The 25,142-nt window shown below is 41.6% G+C and overlaps 1 protein-coding gene across 21 annotated transcripts in view; it reads right to left on the minus strand.

Annotated features, from left to right (window-relative positions):
* The window catches only part of LOC105465975 (potassium calcium-activated channel subfamily M alpha 1), a 763,404-nt gene that overhangs the window by 95,691 nt on the left and 642,571 nt on the right, over positions 1–25,142 (minus strand). For 18 of the 21 annotated variants that reach the window (XM_011714686.3, XM_011714685.3, XM_011714673.3 and 15 more), the window contains one exon: positions 2,004–2,097. In XM_011714686.3, the coding sequence (XP_011712988.2) occupies positions 2,004–2,097 (94 nt within the window). Of the gene's footprint in view, positions 1–2,003; positions 2,098–6,568; positions 6,656–25,142 lie in introns of all 21 variants that reach the window. The other 3 variants (XM_011714678.3, XM_071068798.1, XM_011714674.3) reach the window with 1 other exon arrangement.

Consider the following 25,142-nt stretch of genomic DNA (forward strand, 5'->3'; position numbering starts at 1 on the left):
TCGGGCAGAAAGTCCTGTAAAAACCATACTTGATACGATATACACTAGCTTTTTCTGCTTGTGGAAAAAAAGTCCCCCCAAGGCTACCTCAAACCATCACTTTCTATTGCACATAAAATGTAGCGTGTAACACTAAAGTATTTAATATATATGGTATAATATATCTACAGGAAAGGCATTTGTGTAGAAGTATGTTACCCTGGATTTGGTAATTTGATGTTTTGCTGAAGGCTACGACTTAAAAAAGCCTCCACCTCATACAGAAGACCTGTCATCTTAGTACCCAAGAGCCAACAGAATAAAGAAGTAGCCTTAAGCAGCAAAACTTTGACACAGCTTTGAAGCATATGAAAACAGTATAACTCCTCAGAATTATTATTACTCAAGATCAAAGAAATGAGCCATACTTTACATAGCAAACAGGGACAGGGAATTTGGCTCCAACGGTTTCAGATTTTTCAGACTTCTCTTTATTTATTTATTTGCTTCTCTAAATTTAGGCAAAGGAAAGTGGCTGGGCTTTTCTCCACTTTAAATCGGAATAACTATTAGAATTAGATAAGGCGATTACCTAAAGGTGAGTAAATAGGAAATGAATGCTAGCATGACAACTGGCGTCATAAAAACGAAAAGCTCGGCAGTTGGCACATTTTATTCCTCCTCATAAACTGTAAACAAGCATGTAAATCAGCAACACCCAAGGAAGGCTGGGTGAATGGGAAGGCAGAGAACTTTTAAGGAAACATTTAACAGGAATAGACGGGGATATGGAAAAGGAGTTGGGTGGAGTGGGTCTTCCACAGAGAACCTGTGTCCTCAACCATATGAAGAAAGACTGCCCTTGCCTATTTTCCAGAAAGGTAGACGTGGAGGGCCAGGGACATGCAAATGTTACTGAAGATGGGGAATGGAAATCACCACTATTGTATTTCAAAAATCAAAGCCAGTTGTCATGACAAGAGAAAAGTAATGTCAAGATGGCAGGCATTTCCAGAGCAGCAACCACATAGGGTGAGCAGTGCAAATCTGAAATCACTCCTATTTCATTTGGGTGGTAGAGAGTCAGGATGTCAGAGGAAAAAAATGCTGGGATTGGCAGATGAATTGAAGACAAAAAGGGGAGATAAAAGATGGAGAGGCCAAGAAGAGGAAACTGTAGAATGCTGTCGAAATTTGACTTCACTTGCTATTTACCAGAGGAAGCCATAGTCAAGAAAGAAGTGAGGGAGAAAGAGAGAGAAGGAAGAAGAAGGGAGGGAGGGAGGGGGGAAGAAGTGAAGGAGGGAGGGGAGAAGGAGGAAGGGAGGGAGCGGAGGAAGGGAGGGAACGAAGGAAGGAAGGAAGGAAGGAAGGAAGGAAGGAAGGAAGGAAGGGAACATGTACATGCATGCTCTATTTCATAATTAATATTGCTTTTAGCCTGAGCAGAACTGTATTACTTTTGAACTTTGCTTTGGCAAGTCCACAGATTATTAGACTTTTTTTATCAGTCAAAATCAATTAACAGAAATTTGATTTCAATCGACAGGATAAAAGGAAGGTAATCTTCAGGTTCATTTTTGATTGTGATGATACATCTCACATATGGCCTTAAGTACAGAAAACAGTCCTCGGAGGGACTCCAGCAGAAAGAGACTGCCGCAGGCAAACTAACCACACGAGTTCCTCTGATTGGTTACCGCCGTCATTAGTGCCACTGCTGTTTAGGAACTACACACAGACAGGACATGGTGACAGCTAAGACTTTAAAGCCTATGTATTTTTCAAACAGCTTTTCAAACTGTTTTTCATGACAGAATTTTTTCAGCTCTATCATTAACTGCTGACAAGCTGACAGAATAAATACTCCAGCCTTTAAGAAGCCATCTAACGATCTCGCTCCCCTCCCCCACCCTGGGCTTGCTGGGGAGGGGAGACTCTGGGCCTGGCAGGGTGAGGAGGGGACTAGGGGAGGAAGAGAAGGGCTAAGAGGGAAACCGTGGGCAACCAGCCCCTCTCCTTACCTCATCAGCTTAGGCGAGGAGTTGGGTGAGTTCCGCATGCCTCCATTCCGTTGCTTTTTTTTTGGTGATAGCGTTGACGGCTGCTCATCTTCAACTGGAAATACAGGCAGCTCATGAGATTATGAACAGTTTGAGGGCAGACTGTGAAATACAGGCAAAATATCAAAGGACACACACTCAAGGCTCAGTCACTCACTAGGAATTCATGGCTGTCTTTTAGGACCCAATGACAAAGACCAAATGTGTTAGTCAAACAGGCTGGCTTAGAGAAGGTGAAGGCATCACCTCTTTACACTCCAGCCTTTGAACATGCACTTTAAACAGACTGAAATAGTTTGTAAACACCCTGCCGTAAGAAAAAGAAAAAAGAAAAAAGAAATCATGATTTATCTGTATACCAAAAAAAAAAAAAACTTATGAACAATCATTATTCCTAGAGTTAATTTTGGTTACTTTGCTTTGCCCAGTAATCGAGTGCATTTTTTTGTAACCAAAATCAGAAATAAAGTTGTATTTGAAATGTCGGCATAACTGCCAGCCTGCTGCTTCTCCAGATGAACCAACTTAGCTGGTTCCTAATCCCTGCATGCCAGAGAAAGAGCATTGAAAAGAGGCAAGGATTCAAGGTCTTGACAGCCAATGTTTCAATCACGTCGGGGCACATTGGCGCATGCTGGCTCAAGAATCCCAAGCCCAACTCAGCTTTTATCCCTCCAACTGCCAGGAGGGAGGGCTTGTGGGGCTGTGCCAATGGGGTCCTTTCTTAACCCATGAAGACAGGAGCACCGGGACTGGTGAGGTTGGAGGAGAGCCCCAGAATGAAGGAGGAGGTTGCCATTGAATGAAATCTCTGATGATGAGGCAGCGGGGCAGGGATGGAGGGCAGCACAGGGGATTGGAAACCAAAAGCTGTTTTCCAAATATCTAAACCACACAGATCGCTAAGCAATGTGAAGCTTCACTTAGAAACACCACAGCACACTCTACTGCTCTTGCCCAAAGACACCCACTAATAAGCTTTGCAGATGTATTAGCCTGCATCATGCTTCTTTTTAAGAGAACTGCTTGATAATTAGCAGATGCAAACCCAGCCTGTCACCCAAGGGCATCAGCGGCAAAATTCTAGTCCTCCTCTCCCCACCCCCACAATTCAGGCTAAAGCTGTAATGTCAAGAAGGAAAAATAGTATCTTCAGATTCTTATAGTTGACTGCAACACAGACTAGGAGGAAAGTACCCCTGAAACTCAGAATGCACGGCAGTCACCTTAAAGCTAAGAAGAGAAATATTAGCAGTGATGACATCAAAAGAAGCTTTGATATATGTTAATGGTGTAGGAGTCTTAGATGGGGGAGAAAGTGCCATGTCAGCTACTTGGTATTATTCAGGAAGACCCATATTAGAGCATGCATTATATGGTACTTCCCTGAAAATGCTAAGTAAATTTAGTAGGTTATGATACATGGTTCCAAGGCAATTTTAATAATCCAACTACCCTCCAAACCTGCTTCAAAGTATTACACATTTTACACTCTCCTATTCTGCTGTCAGTTTGGGCTTGTCTAAATCCTGGCTGATGCAGAAAAAGGGAATGACTCTGGTGTAAGGTGAGAGTGAGACCAGAAGAAATGAAGGCAAGAAAGCACCTGCGAACACCCATAGCCCACCCCCGGTACCAGCTGCTTCCTCTGACACCCACCAGGGCCCATGCTCAGGCTGCGACCGTATCAGTCATTTAGAGCTCCAGGCAGAGACTATGTGGCTGGGATAATATCGCATCTTATCAGAAATGAGTATCCAAAGCAAATCACACAGAGACTAAACAGCACTTAAAAGATTAAAGGAAATAAATACAAGCCACATAAATGGTATTGAAAAAAATCACTTAGAGTTGATATGCATCTCTCGGCAAGCAAACAGGCACTCTGAGCTTGACCTGAATTAATCTTCCTTTCACAGGATAGGGGACCAGGCATCCGAGGCAATAATGCGGTAGAAAGGCAGTGAGGGTGTGTGTGCGTGTGTGTGTGTGTGTGTGTGTGTGAGAGTGTGTATAAGTATACTTTCGCACTTTCCCCATCTTAGAATGAAGTAGAAAGTCTTGCACTGACTAGACCTATAAGACAAGGTCATCTTTTAATATGGGCCGCTTGCAATTGGTATATTGTGTTCAGGGTGACCTAGATTGGTTGCGTAGCATGCTGGAGCAAATAACATGTGTGTGTTTGTGTGCGTGCATGTGAGTCACTCTAGTCAGGGTGCAAGTTCTGTTTTTCTCATCTTAAGGTTATAGTTCAGTTGGCCTTCTTAAGGTTGTAATCCCACATCCAAAGGTCTTTTATCTAACCTAGTCTACCACGGCTAGCGTTTTTCAAGGTCACCAGATGTTACCACGGTTGTGTCCAGTTACACAATGAATCTAGATGAGTTAAGACCTGAACAGAAGTCATCCTCCCTAGCATGCCTGTGGGATTCTTTTGCTTAGCATTTGCTTCCCTGTTTGCATTGGGCCTATAACAAATAATTCTCTTTGGTTAAGTGGCCATTATCTTTACATCTTGTTGCTAGCTGTTGGCCCACACTGATCTTCAGATGGAAGAGATGCAAGTTAATAACCTGTTAGCCAGCTCCAGGGAGACACCTCATTCTGGTAGTAAAGTTGTGCCTCTTCTACGCAAAGAAACTATTTATTTTCATTGCAACTCAGAAAGATCATCTATCATAATCATACTGCATTTAAAGTGGGATTTGTTCTCCTAAATGAAACTTGGGTTTAAAGGTTTCCTCCTGCACTCACAGCCTTGGAAATGCAGATCTGTTCCCTGAAGAGATGGGGGAAAACGTCTCCAGCTTAAATATATGAACGCTGTGTAATGGAGACCATTACATATGGCTTAGGTCCCTCAAGAGAAGCAGTGATAACTTCTTTCTCATAAGTAGGGTATAACCATATTTAATTATTAGCTTTATATGGATCCTATCAATTTCTGCATATTTAAAGAAAGCAGATCTAGGAAAACTTTTAGTTAAGCTATAAAATATAATTTTCATTTCATGGCTTCTGTGACTACATGAGAGGAATAAAAATGGAATTAAAAGGGAGGCTTAAATTTACTCACTTTCACGAAAGACAAATGTGTTGAAGTAATGGGCCACTACCTCATGACGATGCACATTTACAAGCTCTTATTTAACTTACATTTCGGCTAATTACAATACACCTCCATCTCTGGCATTTTCACTTACCTTCATGCTGCGGAAGCCACATGAAGATATGATCCTTTAAAGAAACCTGACTTCTTTAGAACACAAACAAGTTCAGGAATCTAACGTGGAATTTTTATAGGAGCTGAACTCCATCCAGTCTCCAAGTACTCATAAAATTCAAGGGCTTGTTTTTGCACATCCCTAAGTATAACACTTAATGTGCTGTTGTAACTTCCCAGCGCTCCCTTGTCTAATAGGCACTGAATCTAACAGTTTTACAGTTTGGGAAGACTCGGTGCTAGGAAAATGTCAGGCAAGTCTAATGAGGCTTCAGATCCCCTGGTTTGCGCTAGAGTTTAATTTAAAGTTACAATGATGTTTTAACATGTTTGCTTATACTTGACTAAAGAGGATTCGTTATTTCAATGACATAACCTCCAGACAATGTTCTGGGAATTGATTTAAGATGTGGTGGTAATTCCAACAGCCTTAATGCAGAGTTGAACATCTGTAACAACATTTTACTCGACTTTTCATCAGCATTCTGTTTTCAAGCAAAAGCAAGCAACGTCTTCCAGAAACACTGGCCAGAACTCTGGGCTTACTTCAAAATGATTACATATTTCACTAGATTTCTTTAAAAAGAAATATCTTCCTTTATCAGCCTTGCCAGATTGCAAACACTGTGTCAGGGTTTACCAAGCCTCTTTATGGTCCTTGGAGTGAAATGGGGCAATGATTGCAACTCCCAGCCTTCCCTAATTCAGTCTAATGCCTGCATAGAACGGACCTGATGCTCAGCTCTAGCCTGGGGCACATTCCCTCTGCCCTGTTTCCCCAGGGAGATTTACGGGGATGATGCCCTTTAAGATTTAAAGGTGAGTTTGTTGGCTGGAGTTACAAAACCAGTTCAAAGCAAATAAGCTCGGAAACGTAATAAAAGGCAAACAACTCATAAACATGAGTCAACCGCTATCTCCATTATGTTATTAATCACCACATCTGGAGAAACCCACATCTGTACACACTTAGCAGGTCATTAGTAATGTCATATTCACACTGGAGTCACTCAGAGTAAGAGTCATGCAAAGTGGTTTGAACACAAAGGCATCTAGCTAACAGGGCTTCCGACTAAAGTCTTGCGCAAGCTGCCAGTTTGGGGGTGAGGTTGTTTTAATTATTATTAATTTTTTTTTACGGTTTTCCCTTTTGGTATTTTGCTGCCCAGCAAGCTAAGTGCAAGCTAAAATTCACAGTAGTGCATCGCTCTTCTTCAACTGAGCTCAGCATGGTAAAGTAGAACGTTGAGGGATGCAGGGCAGTTATTAAAAATGGGGATGGGTCACAGTCCTCCTTCACCTGGCTCGGTCACAAGCCGAGAACTGGGAGTTTCCTTCTTGAACTCAAATGGGTCTTTGAAATAGCGTGATCTAGCTGCAACCTTGACTGCCAAACAATAAGGAGAAAAGAAAACGGAAATTAATCCTTAGTGAAATGTTTTTTAGAAAAGTTCCAAACCAATTTTAACATTGAATAGCTTTGAATCAAACTGGAAGTTTCTCCCTCACAGCTGAATTGCCTTTTTTCCCCCCTTTCTTTTACCCTGATGACTTCCTGCAATTCCTTTGCTGTTTTATTGTCATCCATGTCAGGAGGGATAATACTTCTGGAAATTCAGAAGACAATCTTCTTAGTATAACTTCCAAAATATACAGACTTCCCCGTCACCCCACAACATGCACAGACACCAAACACTCAGTTTAGCAGCAAGATCAGACCCATTCTCTCCTGAAGTCTGCTAAAAGAAATTCTACTGAAAAATCAGTCCTTGGTGATAAACTTTTGCTGTCTGTCTCAAACTGCTGGCTTGGTCAGTCCCCTTAGTTGTGATATCAGTGCCTAACATTAAACGCCGTGAGTTTGCCATTCCTCAGAAAAAGGGATCCACGGCACTTCCTTTGGCCGTCAGCAACACCAATGAAAAGTGGGTGTTTCAAATGTTGTTTTACTAAAATGAAGGGTAGGGAGTGATGGTAAAATTCCTGGAATTTTATAACAGTCGTGTTGCAAAATGTAATTCATCATGGACAAAACTCCCAAGCTGACCTAAGCTCTCTCTGATATGACGGTTTAAGACTTTCACCAGAAAGTTTGCGCAAGTTAACTCTCAAAGTCTTAGGATGTGGCCACAAGAGTGCAATCTTGGGATTGGAGGATGGAATGGTGCCTGGCTCTTTCTCACACAAACCAGACTGGTGAGAGGGTGTGGTTATTTCCTTAAGCAATGATGGGTAAACAACCACAAAAATAACAATATATGCCAGATGAACAACCCATACTGTGAATTTGGTAGTATAATTGCTGTAAAGGAGCACTTGACTGCTGTTTCGGGATAATTCCCACAGTGGGGAATGCCATGCGTCCATCAACGAGGCTGAGCTGTTAAGCACAGCTAGGATCAGGTAAGCCAGGCAATGGAGCCACGTTCTACACCCAGAGTAGTGGGCAGTACCAAAGTGCAGGGGAGTTAAAGTGGGTGTGGGTGATAGCCTTGGAATGAGAATTTCTTGCCTGACAACCTTGGAATAGCACATATCACCAAGAAGTTTGATGAGCACTGTAGTATTCTTCATAAAAATCAACTATAAATCTATCTTTTGAAAGAGCATGGCTAATATTTTTTTTTTCCTGAGACAAGGTCTTTGTTGCTCAGGCTGGTATGCAGTGATGCATCTTGGTTCACTGCAACCTCTGACATCACGGCTAATATTAACCCACAGATGAGGAAAAGATGAAAGACGCTGCCCCTTAAAAGCAACCCCAACAATCGTAATATCTCAAACATATACACCTCTCTAAAATTGAACAACCACATTATCATATACATTATTCCAGCGGGATAATTTCACAACTTCTAGCTAGGAAATAGGAAATACACTTACTTGGAAAACCTAATGGGTGTCAGTTTTTTAAAAATCTGTGGTTATGCAGAATAAGAATTTTTTAAAATGTCTAAGTGACCTGTACTGCCCTAGGACAGGCATAGGGAGTGCCCACCCTATGGTAGGCTGCCAGGGCAGGGAAGGGAGGCTTGTTGGAGCTTTTGCATTTCTGGCTTTTGTGGAGCTAATAGGAAAATGGGGAGGGAGACTTTAAGGAACAATAGGTTACATAGAAGTTAATCACAGGGTATATTTCTGGCTCTATTCACTGCCTAGGAAACCTGAATTGTGTAAGTTTGAGTCCATCAACACAGAGTAATGAAAGAATTCAGCTCCTACATGGGAGAGAGAAAAAAATACTATATAAATATATTAACAGAATCCACATGACTTGGAATGCACTGTTCTCTACAAAATACTGTGGGCCTAATGGATCCTCTAGAATCCAATTGGGTAAATTAGATGTACCCATGGTACCCATGCCGTAGGTCCCCAACCCCAATCTCAAACTATGTTCTGTATGCATCCTGAGAGGAACCAAGCATCTACCAAAGCCCCCCATATCTAGAATCGCAGCTCATATGTCTTCACTGTAGACTTGACCTGTTAGAATCATTGCCCAACGCTCTGCCCTGCTCAGTATTCAGTAGAAAATCCTTTTGGAATTTTCTGGATGCCTTTAGCCATTTTCTTTTTCCCTGGAATAGACTCTCTATTACCTCAAGGGCAAAGAAAAGTCTCAAGCAAAAATCACTAGGTATTAGTTTCTTAGAGATGAGACATGGAGATGAACAATGGAATTCCAACAGGAAATGCACAATTGAAAAGAGAAATTCAAGAACATCCCTAAATTTTTGCTGTGGGGTTTGGAGAATGGGAAGGTACTAGGAGATGGGAGATAATTTTTATTTTGCATCCATCTGGGAGGGGTGGGGAATGTATAAAAGTCAAATACAAACAGCCCCTTCGCAGCTTTTCTTTCCTTCTCTCCCTACTCCCTACTCCTGACACGAAAAGCCAACTTTTGGCTTTGTGGCCAAAAGTTAAAACTGACTCCTTTAGCTTGCCGTAGCACGTGCAGTCCATGTTTGTGGGGGACAACTTCTAGAGTAGGGATGAAACCTGCCACATCCTGGGCACCAACAGCTGCTTCCTTCTCATCTTTCTCATGTTCAGGGGTCAGCAAACTGTAGCCTGCCACCTGTTTTTGTACATCCCATGAGCTAAACATGTGTTTACATTTTTAAGTCATTGGGGAAAAAAATCTAAGAATAATAATATTTTGTAATCCACTAAAATGACATGAAATTCAAATTTTGGTGGCTATAAATAAAATTTTTTCAGACCATAGCCACAGTTGTTGGTTTACCTGCCATCCCTGGCTGCTTCCATCTCTAATGACAAAGTTGAGGACTTTGCCATATGTGTTGCAAAGACTAAGATATTAACTCACTGACCTTTGACAGAGAAAGTTTGCTGACCCCTGCAGTAGTTTAATCTTCTCATATTTCCCTTGCTTTCCAGTCTCCACAAAGAACAATGTTCTTCCCAACCTGTCAAGACAGCCAAATAACAAAAGAAATACCCATGGAGCACACCTGAAGTACACAGATCTGGGGACGTCGAGAGGAATGGAGGTAGTTTAGTGACTCTACTGTCCCTACCACCCAACCCACTATTAGCCCTGCTGGTCCATTCATGTTTGAGGTCATGAGTCAGGTGAGTTTCACATTTTCCAACTCAAGCTAAGTTAGATTCATCCATCCAGTACTTTGGAAAGCAAGGCGAACCACATCTACCGTGAGCAATTCCTCGAAGCTGTCAGCGTGTGCTGCCAGTCCACCCTGCGAGAGCCCCGTACAAGACAACAGATTAACCATTAGACTAGATATGTTGAAAATATACAGCTTCAACCTTTCCCCAGCTAGCTCAGAGCGATATATAGATGATTATTTCAACCGTCAGCTGCCGCATAGATTTAAACCCCTGCACAATAACTCCTGGATTCATCTGCCCCTTGTCAAACTTGCACAGCTTTAGTTGGAGGATACATGGTGTGGCAGTTTCACTGTGAATCCAGAATGATCCAGACGGCTGCTGTCTCTTTGTTAACAGGAAGCCAAACTGATGAGTTTGTAATGCATTTCTTATCAAAGGTAGTTTCAGAAAAGAAAATGTGCCCCATCAGTTTGGCTAGAATTTCACATACACTAGATTATGGGCTTAATCAGAACATCTCTGTTATTTTCTTGAGGAAATAGATAATTCCACATCCAATCCATTTAAATCATTTTATGCCAATGAATTATGCATTTATGAATTTATAATTATCCTTGATTTTTCTTCCCCTTTTGCAGTCTACTTAATAAAATCATCAGCTGGAGCCTACAAAGCAATAGTGCTTAATAGATACAAGTATGCTAATATATTTTTTAAGTGAATGCTGATCTTTCTGAGCTGTGTGTCTAAAATCATCATTGTGAATAAAAGAATTGTAATTTCCAACCCATACATTTAACAAAGACAAAATGGACTGTAATGGAATTTATGGAGCCTGTAAAGGAACTCTTTTGCTAAGATGGTTTACAATCAAATAGATTTGGATTTACTGTAGGTCATATCAGGTCCCCCAAAGTGTATCAAGAGAAAGTGCCTGTAAGATACCAAACACTGCTCCTGGCACCCTGGAAGGGCTCACACCTATGGCTGCAGCTGCTAGTTTCCTGGTGTCCTTATTGTTTCCAGCCCTAGTGAATTCAGTACTTAAATGCCAGCTTTGGAATCAATATTTATCCTGTCTTTACTTAAAATTATGACATTCTGTTCATCCTGGATTTTTAAAATTTTGATATTTTGAAAATATTTTATTTTGATAGCTTGAAAATATTGCATGAAACTATCATTTATCTTGATTCCTGAGGTTTTGGGTCTCCTCTTAAATTTGGTGCCCAAGGCAAAAGCTTCTCTCACCTCACCCAATTTCCAGCCCTGAACACCATTTCTCAAAGGTATTCGAGGTACTGGTTCTGCCACCCCACAGAACTGGACAAGGCAAATCTAAGACAAGAGTTATTTCTTTTGATCACTTCATGCTGTTTGCATGAGATTGTTAAGGAAGGCCCTTGAAACAAATGTTTCCTTGTGGATTTACAAACTGCCAGGCATCCAAAGGAGTGGAGAAAAGATCACACTGCCTCAGGAATCTGAGATTTGCCACCTGCCCAGAGTGAGAAACAGAAAAGAGAGCTGGGGTCAGGTCTCTCGTGGACTTTATTTCACATCCCACATCAAATTCTCCTGGTTAACACAATGTTGATTTACATTTCCGTTTTGGGGTGAAAGTTTTTATTTGCTTACACATTTTGACACCAACATTACTTTCTTTCTTTCTTTTTCTTTTTTTGCCCCCCACCTCCCTGCTGCCAAACAGCTTCAAATAGCCATGACTGGCAGAAGTCGTCAATCATACATTTCCATTTCCACTTTGCTGTTTATATTCTTTAAATTAATGCTTGCCCCAATGATTCTTATATTTAAAGACCAGCCTAAAATCTAATTGTGTATATGTGAAACTGTTTTCTAAACCATAAGATGTTATATAAATATGAACCACTATTATTATTAACATTATTATTATTGGCTCATCCAGAAATACCATATCTTCCATTGAGCCAATGGTGTCAAGAGCCCCCTAGAATTCTAATATATATTCCAGATGGGTGCACTGATACTTTCTTTGAAACTCAGATAAAGGTAAAATGCATGGGTTTTTAGTGCAACCCAGGTGCCTGATGAAGAATGTTCTGCCAGAACACTTTAGAAATACAGTATGCTTTTAACCTTGGGAGGTAAGGACCAGTGTGGATTATGACTTTACACTAAACACAGCATTTAGTATATTTCTTAAGGGCATAATCACCTTCTGTAGATGTTCTTGAACTATAAAATCATTATCTGTATGCTATTATAATTTATCCTTGGACACATCCTGTGCAATATTTTATAATGCTAGTGTATGGCAGGCCCTTTCTGGTCAACGCATTAGAGAAAAAGGTGTAGAGTGCAACAGAAGGACTGGGAGGTGCTTGGAGATGCTCTGGCTTCACCCTCTTTTGCCTCAAAGCTGCACTCATATGCAGACCCTGAACCAGGACCCAGGTCGGCTGACTTCTAATTCAGATCATTTGCTGCCAGAATTCTGCCTGTGAGACCAGCGTGAGGATATGAGCTTCTTGAGTCAGTCCACCTGCCCAAGTCCCAACTCTGACCCTCTTTAGAGCTCTTTTTCTAAGATAGTTTATAATCAAATAGATTTGGATTTACTGTAGGTCAAATCAGTTACTCCATACCTCGATGTCCTACGATCTACTGTGATCCCTATTGGACCAAGGAGGACACCAAATTTGGGAGATGCTTTGGGATTACAGGACATAACCAGGAGCTGCAGGCTGACAGTCTGAGGACCAATCTTTAAGTCTGAAGATTGTCCATACGAATATGGATTTCTAACTTCTTTTTTTTTTTTTTTTTTTTGAGACGGAGTCGCCCAGGCTGGAGTGCGGTGGCGCTATCTCGGCTCACTGCAAGCTCCGCCTCCCGGGTTTACGCCATTCTCCTGCCTCAGCCTCCCGAGTAGCTGGGACTACAGGCGCCCGCCACCTCGCCCGGCTAATTTTTTTGTATTTTTAGTAGAGACGGGGTTTCATTGTGTTAGCCAGGATGGTCTCGATCTCCTGACCTCGTGATCCGCCCGTCTCAGCCTCCCAAAGTGCTGGGATTACAGGCTTGAGCCACCGCGCCCGGCCGGATTTCTAACTTCTAATTAAAAATCTCATAGAGGACTGAGTCTTCATTCCAAAAGGGTGCCTTTCTCCTGGGGCAGGAGCTTGTCAGCTGCTCAAATGCCCCACTGCTGCCTATTGTACCCCCAGATATACAGCAGGCACCCCATGTTTGCATTTCTGGCCCTGGAACCAGTGACACTCAAGTGTACCATCCCTGAGATAAAAATTTTAAGGCATGGGATATCCTTCCACAAATGCCAACTCATATTGAGTGGGTAGAGGAGTAAGAGTTAAGCACACAGGCCTTGAAGTCACACTGTTGGGTCTGAACCTAGGTATTTGGCAAATTATCTAACTTCAGTTTTCTCACCAATAAAATGAGAATTGGAATACCTATCTAATAGGGTTGTGAGAATGGACGGAAAATGTGAAAAGCACTTAAAAGAAGTCCTGGTGAGCTCTTTCTAAACGCTACCCATGATTATTGCCTGGGCTTTGAAGAGTCAGAACAATGAGAGTTCTCTGCTTCTGGGTCCTTCTCCACACCAGTCTGCCACCCTTGGACATGGTGTAATTCACATGGGTCCATACTCTCTCTCCTGCCCCAAGCAATTGATCCAGTAACCAACCCTTAGAATGGGGTGAGCCTTCCCAACCCCAACCTGACCCCTACCCTTGCATCTCATTCGACTGTCACCTTTGTCCCTTGTTTCATATGGCCCCAATGAAGTGCTCAAGTCAAATAATTAGGTTTTGCCAAATGTCATAAAAACAAGAAAAGCCAGAAAACGTTTAAACGGACCTCAATTGGAGAAGGCTGGAACCATGCACGGCAAGAACAAATGAAAGACACATGGCGACAGAGGAACCCCACTGTTTCCTCTAAATTACAGGAAATTCACACCGCCTGATTGTGAGGGCCTCTTTCCCTTGAATTTCTGCTGGGAGGTCATGGGTTGATCGGCGTATTCAGACACGTGGGAGACAGAAGAAGGGGCAGGGGCATGGCGGGGTAGAGAGGCAGTGACTCCTTTACCAGGCCCTCCCACCATGTCTTCCTTTCACCTGACTACTTGACCACCCTTGAAGGGACAGGCTAGGCTGCCTCCTCCAGGGGGCCTTCCCAGATGATTATGACAAGATCAATTCTCTCCTTTCTTTAAAAAATCCCCTGGCACTTCTGATCTCATGCCTTACATTATTATAACTTGTTTTCAATTCGAATGTGTTCTACTCCCCCTACTAGGCTTATAAGCTGCTCTGTTGGAGTTTACATATCACTGAGTCTCTCACAATGCTGAGCCCTGCAAAGTTCCCAATAAATAGCTCCTAGCAGCTACAGAGGCGATGTTGCAAAGGGGAGAAGCACAGCTTAGTGTTCAGGAGCCCCGGGTTCTAGGCCTGCTTTGGATCAACCATGTGGCCTTGGTAAGACATTTCCCTTTCCTGGGGGGATGAGCATTAGTTAAGTATGAGACCTTTCTGGCTCTGATTTGTAATGACTCTGAGCTTAATGCTGGGCATCACTTTTTCTTGTTCTTTTCTTTAAAATCTTTTTAAAGATGCACAATAAGAGAGAACCACAACCCTAGCCAGAGAAATTAGATAACCGCATCAAATACGAATATACGAACTCGTAAGTTACGTAAAAGCAACAGTACAAAAGATGTTGCACGAGAATGTCAAGGGATGGCTACATGAAATGTGTTAGCGAATAAGTAAGTCCTAAAGAGAGAATTGTTTAGGAAAAAAAGAAAAGAAAGAAAGAAAGAAAGAAAGAAAGAAAGAAAGAAAGAAAGAAAGAAAGAAAGAAAGAAAGAAAGAAAGAAAGAAAGAAAGAAAAAGAAGAAGACTTGAAACAAGAATAGGATGAATAGAGAGGTCAGCCTTATTTACTGTATATCCCCAGATGGAGCACAGGGCCTGGCACTCAGGGAGCACTTGACCCGTGATGCTGAACAGACTAAGGAGTGGCAATCGAGGGCGGGAAGGGCATGCCAGGCGGGGGACACAGCTTGAACCAAGTCAAGGTGGTTGGAAAATATGAAACTGTAAGAAAGTCAGTTTGGCTAGTGCAGGAAGATGTATTTGAGGGCACAGTTGGAAGTATAAAGGGCAGATAGTGTAAAGGTTTACCTTCCAAATGATAGAATTTGGACAATATTTGGTAATAATCTGAATCCTCTGGGAAAGTTATTTTTCCTTCGATTTAAATACTGAAGTTCAAAGAGGATAGTGGGTGGGCTTTGCAGCTTGGAAAAGTCTATCAGAAACTGCCTAGCTCGCTCAGCCCACTTTCCTTTCAAAGGTAAGAAACACACATTCGTGCATGGAACTAAAGCAGGGAGGCCCTTGGCAATGGTCCAGTTCCATTGAAGGTCTCTTTTCTCTTTTTTTTCTGGAGAACTTACTCAACAGGAAAATAAGGTTATCTAATGCCTCGGAAAGGGGTCCCGTGAAACTCACAAGGCCTATTCCTCATAGCCCAGCCAGGTAAATTTACCCTGATTTCAGGATGGCTATTTCCTGTCTTCAGCTACTCCAGCTAATACCATCCACTCTACAGAGAACTGGAAGGAAACCCATCAGGGTTTGACTTTTACACGAAAACTGACTGCAATCCATATTTTCAAAAAATCATTTTCAACAAAACCAATGCTTTAAAGTAGATTCACTGAGAAGAAAATGTTTCCCCAATCCTCTCCTCCTTGGTTTTGTTGAATCAATAACACTTCAAGATGTTCTCTGTGAAAATCACATGGGTGAATTAAATAAGAATGTACATTATATTATCTAGATCAACTTGCAGCCCTTAGTGCAGTATGCCTGAGAAAACTTTAAAAACTCAAAAGAGAGAAATCCTATTAAAAGAGTAAAATACTGCCTATGCTTCCAAAGTTCTTTATGGCCTGATAGGTAGAAAATTTAATAACGAAGGGCCGGGCATGGTGGCTCACATCTGTAATTCCAGCACTTTGGGAGGCTGAGGCAGGTGGATATCTTGAGGTCAGTTCAAGATCAGCCTGGCCAATATGGCGAAACCCCGACTCTAAAAATACAAAAATTAGCTGGGCATGGTGGCATATGCCTGTATTCCCAGCTACTTGGTAGGCTGAGGCAGGAGAATCACTTGAACCCGGGAGGCAGAAGTTTCTGTGAGCCGAGATTGTACAACTACACTCCAGCCTGGATGACACAGTATGACAATGTTTTCTTAAAAAAAAAAAAAAAAAAGGAAGAAAATTTAATAATGAAGAAAATAAACAAATAAGTGAGTCATCCTGAGACATATTTCAATTCTCCCCTTCTGTAACCTCAATAAATTCATTTTCTCCTACATAAGCTAATGTTTACACTCAAATATCCTGTACAAAGGAATACCGCAGACTGTGAAAAAAACAGTAAAAAAATATAGCTGTGTCTTGAAAAAAATGGTTGAAAAATCGGGTATGTGTGGACAAAATAATGTTTAAAAATAGTTTTGCTTGCATATTTGATTTTTGTCCTCATTTATGATACCCAAGTTGATGAGCTGATCAGCTTTTCTGTGAAAAGTATTCTTAAAAAACATAACAAAACATAATAAAAACTCTGATCCTGTTTGTCAAAATGTAGTTCTGGCCCCGAGAGAAAAGCAACATGCTTTGGATGACTTGGATTCTAGAGTAACTCTTTTATTAGTATCATTATTTAGTTTTATGTTTGTTTGCTTGTTTGTTTTGAGACGGAGTCTCGCTCTGTCACCCCGTCTAGAATGCAGTGGCACAATCTTGGCTCACTGCAAGGTCCGCCTCCTGAGTTCAAGCAACTCTACTGTCTCAGCCTCCAAAGTAGCTGGGATTACAGGCGCCTGGCCAGTGTTTGTATTTTAGTAGAGATGGGGTTTCACCATGTTGGCAAGGCTGGTCTCAAACTCCTGACCTCAAGTGATCCACCTGCCTCAGCTTCCCAAAGTTCTGGGGTTACAGACATGAGCCACTGTACCCAACCTGGATTCTAGAGTAACCGTGATGAAAGAACATCATACTAAGGTGATTTTTTTTTATATAAAACATTAATTCAGTATATCAATCAGTCACTTTAATAAAAATGCCCCTCATTATCCTGAGGTGAATAGAAGCCTATGGGATTAATTTGTGTAAATAGATATTAGATTAAAATGAGGACTTGCCACATAACAATAATCAGACAGCACAGGTAATCCGATCTCAGTGCTGAATCCAGCATTGTGTAGTTACCTTTTACAAACAGTAACATGTATTTAACCGGGACTTGTTTCAAGTAAGCACTGCATCAGGCAAGCTGGATTTCAAATAAACCTTAGTAATTGAGGGGCATTGTCCTACTGGCAGTATATCTCTTCAAACAACAGCAACAACAGTTTTAGATATTTATTTTAGAGAAATAAAGGAGACAATCTGCAAGAGAAAAGGCAGAAAGTGAGGAGGAGGAGAGTACCTAGAAGCCAGGTAGAGGGTTTATTTCTAGAAAAGCAGCGCCACCTGCTGGTGGACCTGCATGTCAGGCCCCTCTGCGGTTTGCAGGCCATCTATCTTGCAATCTATGCATAAATATACAGCAGTATTTCTCAGCTGCTGTTATACATAAGAATTTTATTACCAGTAGGCAGATTTCTAACACACTGGTTGCAGTTTAATAATCCTCTATTACCTGAAGTATGGGTTATATAAAAACCTAGAATGTTAATTGTTGACAAACCAATTCTAATACGTAAAGCACTGTAAGTCACCCAGTAAATATACAAATAAATCAAAAGGGATAGCTCTTTTTGCTCTAACAACGTGTTATTAAAAACCGCAACTTAATCACTTACATAAAAATAATGTTCATGCATTTCAATGTACTAAGAAATCAGGAAAATGCATTATAATCTTACTAACAGAGCTTTTCCTTCACTTACAATTTAGAAGAAACTATTTTGCAGAAAATATTTTTCCCTTTCTTTAAAAAATGTACCTAAACCAACATGTCATTTAGGAAATTTGCTCATATAACAAAACCTAAGTTACAAACAACTAAGATTACATCTATAAAATGTTATATTTTTAAAATAGCAATAGAGAAGTTGTGGAAAATATGTCACTGATACAGTGAGCAGAGAAACACTACCTGTCATTTTTCAGAAAAAGATCACACAAACGCGATAGCAAAGGAACACAATAAAAAGCAGAAACAGGAATGTGATAGGTGACTCTGATTGTATCTACAAAGGAAACTGTGAAATAAATTAACACCCAAGTACCCAAGAAAGGCATATTGTGTCTTCACTGGAAGTGATCATTATGCAACAGAGAAGGTTGGTGATTTTGTAAGAACAGAAATAAAGTGTAGCCTATGAAATCTAGTGGTGATAACTAATGACCATACTACTTACAACTCTGATTTGATCTCTAACATAAAAAAATAAAAATAAAAAAGTACTCTAAAGAATAGATGCATGCAATAGGGATTGTATTTTTCACTTGAAACAAGTAAACCTCAAATGGGATCAAAGGACCCCAGTAAATGAAAAATGACAGTTCCTGTGTTGCCCTGATTTGATCTCAAGCAAAACTACCATGCTGATAACATAGCAGGGGATGTGAGGAAGGCAGTGGCATTCTTGGATGGCTATAAAAAGAAGACGAGTGTGTAGCCCATTCAGCTGATGGGAAGCCCATTCTAACTCCAAAAAGTTATCGAGATTTAATCTCTAACAACAACAACAACAAAAATAACTTATGCGGCAACCAAAAGGGTATCCTTTAAAAACACACATACACAATTTTGTTATTTCCAATACACTCTGTAGAATCTCTTTACATTCAGTTCTTCCATCTGTCTGAGGCACATGTGTGAAGAGAACCAAATGTCACAATGCTTGCTTTGAGCCTGAAGTGTCTCCAGTTATGCAGACAGGGAACTGGACTAGGAGGGTCTCAGGCACAGGCCAGGGGCATCCCATCTCCCACCTCAGCTGGCTACCACGTGCTCTGGAGAGACAGGGTTTCCAGGAGCAATTCTGGACAGATGCGAAGGGTGAAGGGGAATCTGGTGGGGTTCAGGGCTGTCAAGATTTGAACTGGGGGCTTATCCTGCCTAGATATAACTCCTAGTGTTAGCTTGTGTATTAGTCCAGTGAGATGAGGTCTAGGCCACTGGCTAGGGTCTGAACAATTAAAGGTGCACGCCCTGCCTTAAGAACCTTAAATATCCAAATTTATTTGGGATAAATTCAAATCAATGAGGAATCAAACATGGATGAACAGAAGCAATGGGTTTGCCATGGCTTCCTACCCCGACTCAAATACCCAATGACATATGGAAGGAGAAAACATCAGCACCCCCAGATCCACTACGGAGCCCACCATGTGCTGTCAGCAGAAACAATGGAAGAAATGTGTTACCTTCAGAAGAAGCAGTGATCAATTCAAGATCAAACTACTCAAGAGTTGTCCAGCAGTCAAAGGAATTGGCTGTAGGCTGTTCAGAAACAAAGATTCTGTTCAAGAAGGTATAAAGGAACAAGAAGGAAGAAAGGAAGATCTCTAGCCTTGAGACTTTTTTTTTTTTTTTTGGCCTCTGGTTCAAGTTCTCATGAAAGACCTTTTCTTTTGCGATACATGCTTAATAAACTCTGGAAACATATTCTCAACAGAGTTTACATGTTAATCAGCAATTTGTTGAATTCTCACTGTGTGCCTTGGTTACTGTGTGCAATATACTAAGAATTCAAAGACCAATGAGATGTGGTGTTTGTTGCTGTTGTAGACTTCTACAAAAACCTCAACATAAAAACTGCTCTAAATGGGGTTTACATGAAATGTTACAGGCTTACAGAAAAGAGATTCACTTTTTCTAATTCGGGGTCAGGGTGAGCTAGTCAAGAAGGCTTCACAGAGACGGCAGTACCTTCACAGCAGAGGTTGGCCAACTTTTTCCCTAGAAGGCCAGATAATAAATATTTTGAGCTTTCTGGGCCATACCCTCTTTGTTACAATTACTCGACTTTGCAGTTGTAGCCTGAAAGCAGCCAGGGACACTGAGCAAATGAATGGATGTTACTATGTTACAAGGAAACTTTACTTACTACAATGGGTGGTAGGCCAGACTGGGCCCATGGGACAGTGTGCTGACCCCTGCTTTGAAGGATGGGTAAGTTTCAATCTGCTAGAAGAGGAGAGGAAAATAATCACAGTCTCAGGAAAAGGTTCCAGAAATGTGTTAAGTAACACAAATAAGACACTTCTAGAGAATTGTTAGATGATGGATGCTTACGTGGAGAACAGAACTAGGGAAACTGGTTGAGGCCAAATTGCAAAGGGCTTTGAATGCCATTTTAATAGCAGAAAGTTGGAAATTATCCTCTTAAAAAACAAGGAACCATCAAAAGGTCTCCTCTCTCTTTAAAATGGGATAACATGATAAAGTCTGTGCTTTAGAATACTAAAGTTGGTGGTGGTTTGGTGGCAAGGGGAACTAACTGAAAGGTTGAAAGGCAACAATGGCAGACTAGCTGAAGAAGAAACGAGCATGTGTGCTTGGCAGTGCCACTGGCAATGGTGAGAAAAAGTTCGAAATGTAATATGGAGGCCAAATCAGAGGACTCGGCCATCGGTAGGAGGGAAGAGAGTGGCACAGTGTAAAACCCAGAATGTTCAATGTTCGTTTTGATACTCATTCCAGCCGTCCCTAGACCTGTCCACACATCAGGTCTGCTCAAAGAAAGGGATAGTGGTAAGACATGGGTGAAACACTTGGGCCCAGTCTTGGCCTTGCTCCAAGCACTCATCTAATTAATGACAAAATCAACAAGACGCAGAGTCCAACTACTATAAAGCAAGGTAGGAAAGGTGATGATGTGAGGTCTCAACACCAACCAGACCTCAAAGACAGGTTAAGAGTCAGACATGGTGGTGCACACCTGTAGTCCTGGCTACTCGGGAGGCTGAGGTGAGAGGATTGCTTGAACCTAAAAGTGCAAGGCTGCAGTGAGCTCTGATCACACCACTGCACTCCAGCCTGGGTGACAGAAGGAGGTCCCATCTCAAAAAACAACAATAACAACAGAAAAAGATGAGTTGAGATCAAGATCATCATCTAAAAAATAAATTTTGATAGAATTTGAAAGGACAGGAATGTCTTCTTTCCCCATCTGTTCTCCTCTTTTTGTGTTCCAACTTCCCTCCCTCTCCCAAAAACACACTGAATTTGCTGATGATCTCCAGACCTATTTTAGGGATGGACAAGCCATAAAGAAGGGGTTTCAGGGGGATGAGGAATGATGAGACCTGAAGTCACAGTTTTCTAAAGATCCCAGGACCTAGGGATTCTAACAGCTGGGCTGAAATCTAAGACACACATTTGTTTTCATCCATCAAATCTGTACTATTCTAACTAGGAAGCCTCTTTTGCCTGAAGATGGTGTCCCGGTTTGGCCCTATATGCTTCCTGCTACACAAGTTCATTCCTGGAGACCTGGCAATAACAAAACAAGGTGTAACAAACATGACGAGGAGGCTCTTTGGGGAGACAGTTAGCATTCATTACGGGAGGGCTGGGGCCATTTGTAGAGACACTGCATATGAACTGGTCTGGGAGAGCTTCAGTGGCTGACAATGTTCTGATTATTGATAAACTCCAAATCACTGCAGCATAGATTATACTAGGACCCCGGGTTGGGGAGAGGGCCTTTTTCTGTGCTTTCCTTGAGGAAAAATAAAAGACACCTTGGAAGAAAACAAGCTGACAATAAAGTAGAGACCTGTAAGAGTCTTCTGGGCTCTTTCTGTGTGTTCCTGTGTGCCCAGTTCCTGCCCTAGAAGCTGCAAACTCACAGAACAATAGCACTTATATACTACGAGGTTTCTATACACATCATTCTTCCTCACAGGACCTACCACAGCGTTGGGTAATAGATGTCAGCATTTTAGAAGGATTTATAACAGTAAGGGTTGAAACAAAAAGGACTTTTAGCCTTTTTCAATCAGAAGAAGGAAGATAATCAGAGTCTCAGAGTTTAAAGGAAACTTAGAAATATGATCTTCCAATTTCTTCATTTTACACGCAAATTTTGCAAGGCCTGCTGGGTAGTCAAGATGGAAACCAATGTTCTGGGGAGATAACAGCTATCTACTGGTATTTTTGTTCGCTTATTTCTGTTGGGACAATTATTCCATGATCTAGAAATTAAACAAATTGACTCCATTTAAATTTTATAGTCTGTTATACTAAGCTGTTCAACTCTCAGTCACTATCTGTGGGCTTCTCTGCCTGTAGCTGATATGGCCTATCATAAGGCTAGCTTGATGACAGTCAGTTATTTGAAAAAAAAAACACACTAGTTATGGTTAAAGTGGCTTATCATTATTATTTCCATCAATACTATGGGAGATGGCAGGCTTCTGATCTAGCAATCTACTCATCCACTATGTAATCTTGGTCAAGTTCATCTCTGTTTCTTTGTTAATTTCATATATTAATGAAGGATGATAGCAATAATTCAACATATGCCAGGCAATCTTTATATATATTCACTCACTGAATTCATGCAACCACTCTGTGAGATAGGTCCTTATTATCTCCAGTTTGTAGATGGGGAAGCTAAAAAATATTGAAGTTCTGGGACTTACTCAAAGTCACATGGTAGTAGGACATGATGTCTATGCTGGGGATGCCTAGATGAAATGAGATGATGTTGGTGCCTTGAGAAGTGCAAAGACTCAAACACACATAAGACATTACTCTTATTATAGCCATGAGCATCCACTCAGTGAACATGTCAAAGCATGACTTCACCAGGACTTCCAAAGTTTCCAGAAAACTCACAGATCTCATCCTTGTATCTGCCTGCTCTGACGTTTCCTAGAATTTCAGGCTATAATTGCCAACAAGATCTCTCAGTTCACTGCACAGTGAGGGGATGGCTTCAGAATCCCCTAACATGCAGAGGAGGAAAGACAGGAGATGTCTGTCTGTTTCCCATCTTCATCTTAATAGAAGATATTTATGAAGGAGCAGCATTTCCAGCAACCAGCCCCTTGCAAATGTCACATTCATGCCCTAACTTCCAGACCCTGTGACATGACCTGAGCCCCTTCCTCCCTGTCTTCATTCCTAGCATAGTTGCAGCTTTTATTTTCACCTAGCATCTCTCTTCTCTGCAGGTCACTGTGCCTGCCTTCTTAGTAACACCTGTTTAGGGCTTTGGTTTTGAAGCATCCCTGCTGGATGTGTTCTCTCCGTTGGATATGTTACAGACCATATGTGGAAATTTACTCATCTGCACTGAAGAAATGGCCAGATCAACCTTGACAAAATGCAGAGAGCATTTCAGAACCATTCAAAGGTAAGGGAATGCTTGGTGCAGCCTGAGAGAGCTTTGAGAACAATCAAGAAAACTCTTTCTTGGCTTGAGCAAAACCAACAGAATAATGGCTCTTAATGGGAAATAGCTATGAGACATTCAGCTTTTGGATACCTCCATGTGGAAGGAGTCATCATTTGGGTGCTGCTGTTGGATTCAAGCTGCCTACTTTGAGTCAGAGTCAATTACCCTGACCACCATAAAAGCCCTTGAATGTTTCTCTACATTTGGGCAGGCTGATGCGCCCACCTGCAGATGCTGACACCTCTCTATCTACAACAGGCCCCTTTCCTCACATAAGCCCTGCCCAATGCATTGGTTTTATGCCGCCCTGACTCACAGCAAAATAATCAGGTTTGCTGACATTAATAAAACTCAATGTGAATGTCGCAAGTCCTTGATTTTCTAGAGCAAATTCTCTACATATAGTGGTATCCCTGCCTCTCCTCATTTGAAGCATTGGTGGATTTTTGCCTATGTGGTTATTTTCCGGTACTTTGTTTCCAGATCTTCTTTCCCATAATGTATCCTTCACAAAGAATATCAATTGCAACTACCAGTTGATCATTTTCTAGTTCCTTCAGTCATGTCCTTGTTTTTTCTTACTACATTTTTTCCCTCTTAATCTTCTTGTGCATCCCAGTTTTTTTATGTTTACATACATATACTATACAGTAAGCTGCTACTTAGCAAGTTTTGGGAAACTTCATGGATCTGGGGCAATCTGGCTTCTAGCACATCACCAATTCCTTTAAGGGTTGGGAACCCCTTCATTTATTCATTCTTTTACTCATCAAATATTTACTGAACTGGAATCCTCCAGGCCATTTCCTACTCAAGTATTCTTGCCAATATGGGAAGCCCAGCCAAGGATGTCAGCATGCTACATTTTTGACCTTGGAGGGAAGGAAGGCAGCCCCTGGGTCCTTTTTGACTGAGTGTGATCCAACAGGCTCCAGCCCAGAAAGCTGACATTGGCCAAAATGAAGATCATTTTAATGCAAGCAGTCAGCTCCCTTCCCAGAAGATAGCCCATGCTCTATGGTGTGCAGATGCCCATCTATGCACTGTCAATACAGCTGGTGCACTGCCAGCTCTGGGGTTGGAGTGTTTCTCACTTCATTTATAAGTCTCTCAGTGCAGTAGATCATCCCTAATGCAGATCTGCCTCAAAAGATTCCACTTTCAGTTTGCATAGGGTTTTCTCTGCAGCTCTAGGAACATTTGGTGGGACTCCTCTTGCTGTATTGAAGGGGCTAGAATGAAAGCTTTCAGATTTACTAGAAAAGGCTGGGGGAGTTTTTCTTGCTGTTTCTCTTGAATATAAGAGACTAGCTCCTCCTGAGGATGACCAAATGAGAGGGTCAGAGAAGAAAGGCCACTATGGTTAGTTCTGCTCATCTAAGCTAGACATCAAAAGAATGTCTCCTCAGAATAAAAATCTATGGGCATGTGTAGCAATCACCCTCCAAAGCAAGCACTACCTAGCTATTTACAGAAAGGCCTCTGCAATTCCCTCTGAGATTTCAAATGCAAGGGTTTGATAATGCTGGATTTAGCTCTGTCCATTTAGATTCCCTTTGGGAAAAAGGTCAGCTGGGGAAGCAGAACCCCTGTAAGCAGATGTGGCGATGGAGGGTCCCCTGACTATCCAGGTAATTCAACACGCTGGTTTGGGAGAAAGCCCCAGAGAGAGAAAGACAATACACAGTTGGTTGGCTTGGTGCATTTTGCCACATTGCACTTCCAGAAGTTGGCATTCTCAGCATGCACAGCCTACCACCATGAGGGAACCCAGGACTCAAGTGCTTTTCCATGCAGTTTTAATGACCCTCTGAGGT

Source organism: Macaca nemestrina, chromosome 9, assembly GCF_043159975.1.
Source record: "Macaca nemestrina isolate mMacNem1 chromosome 9, mMacNem.hap1, whole genome shotgun sequence".
Taxonomy (NCBI): domain Eukaryota; kingdom Metazoa; phylum Chordata; class Mammalia; order Primates; family Cercopithecidae; genus Macaca; species Macaca nemestrina.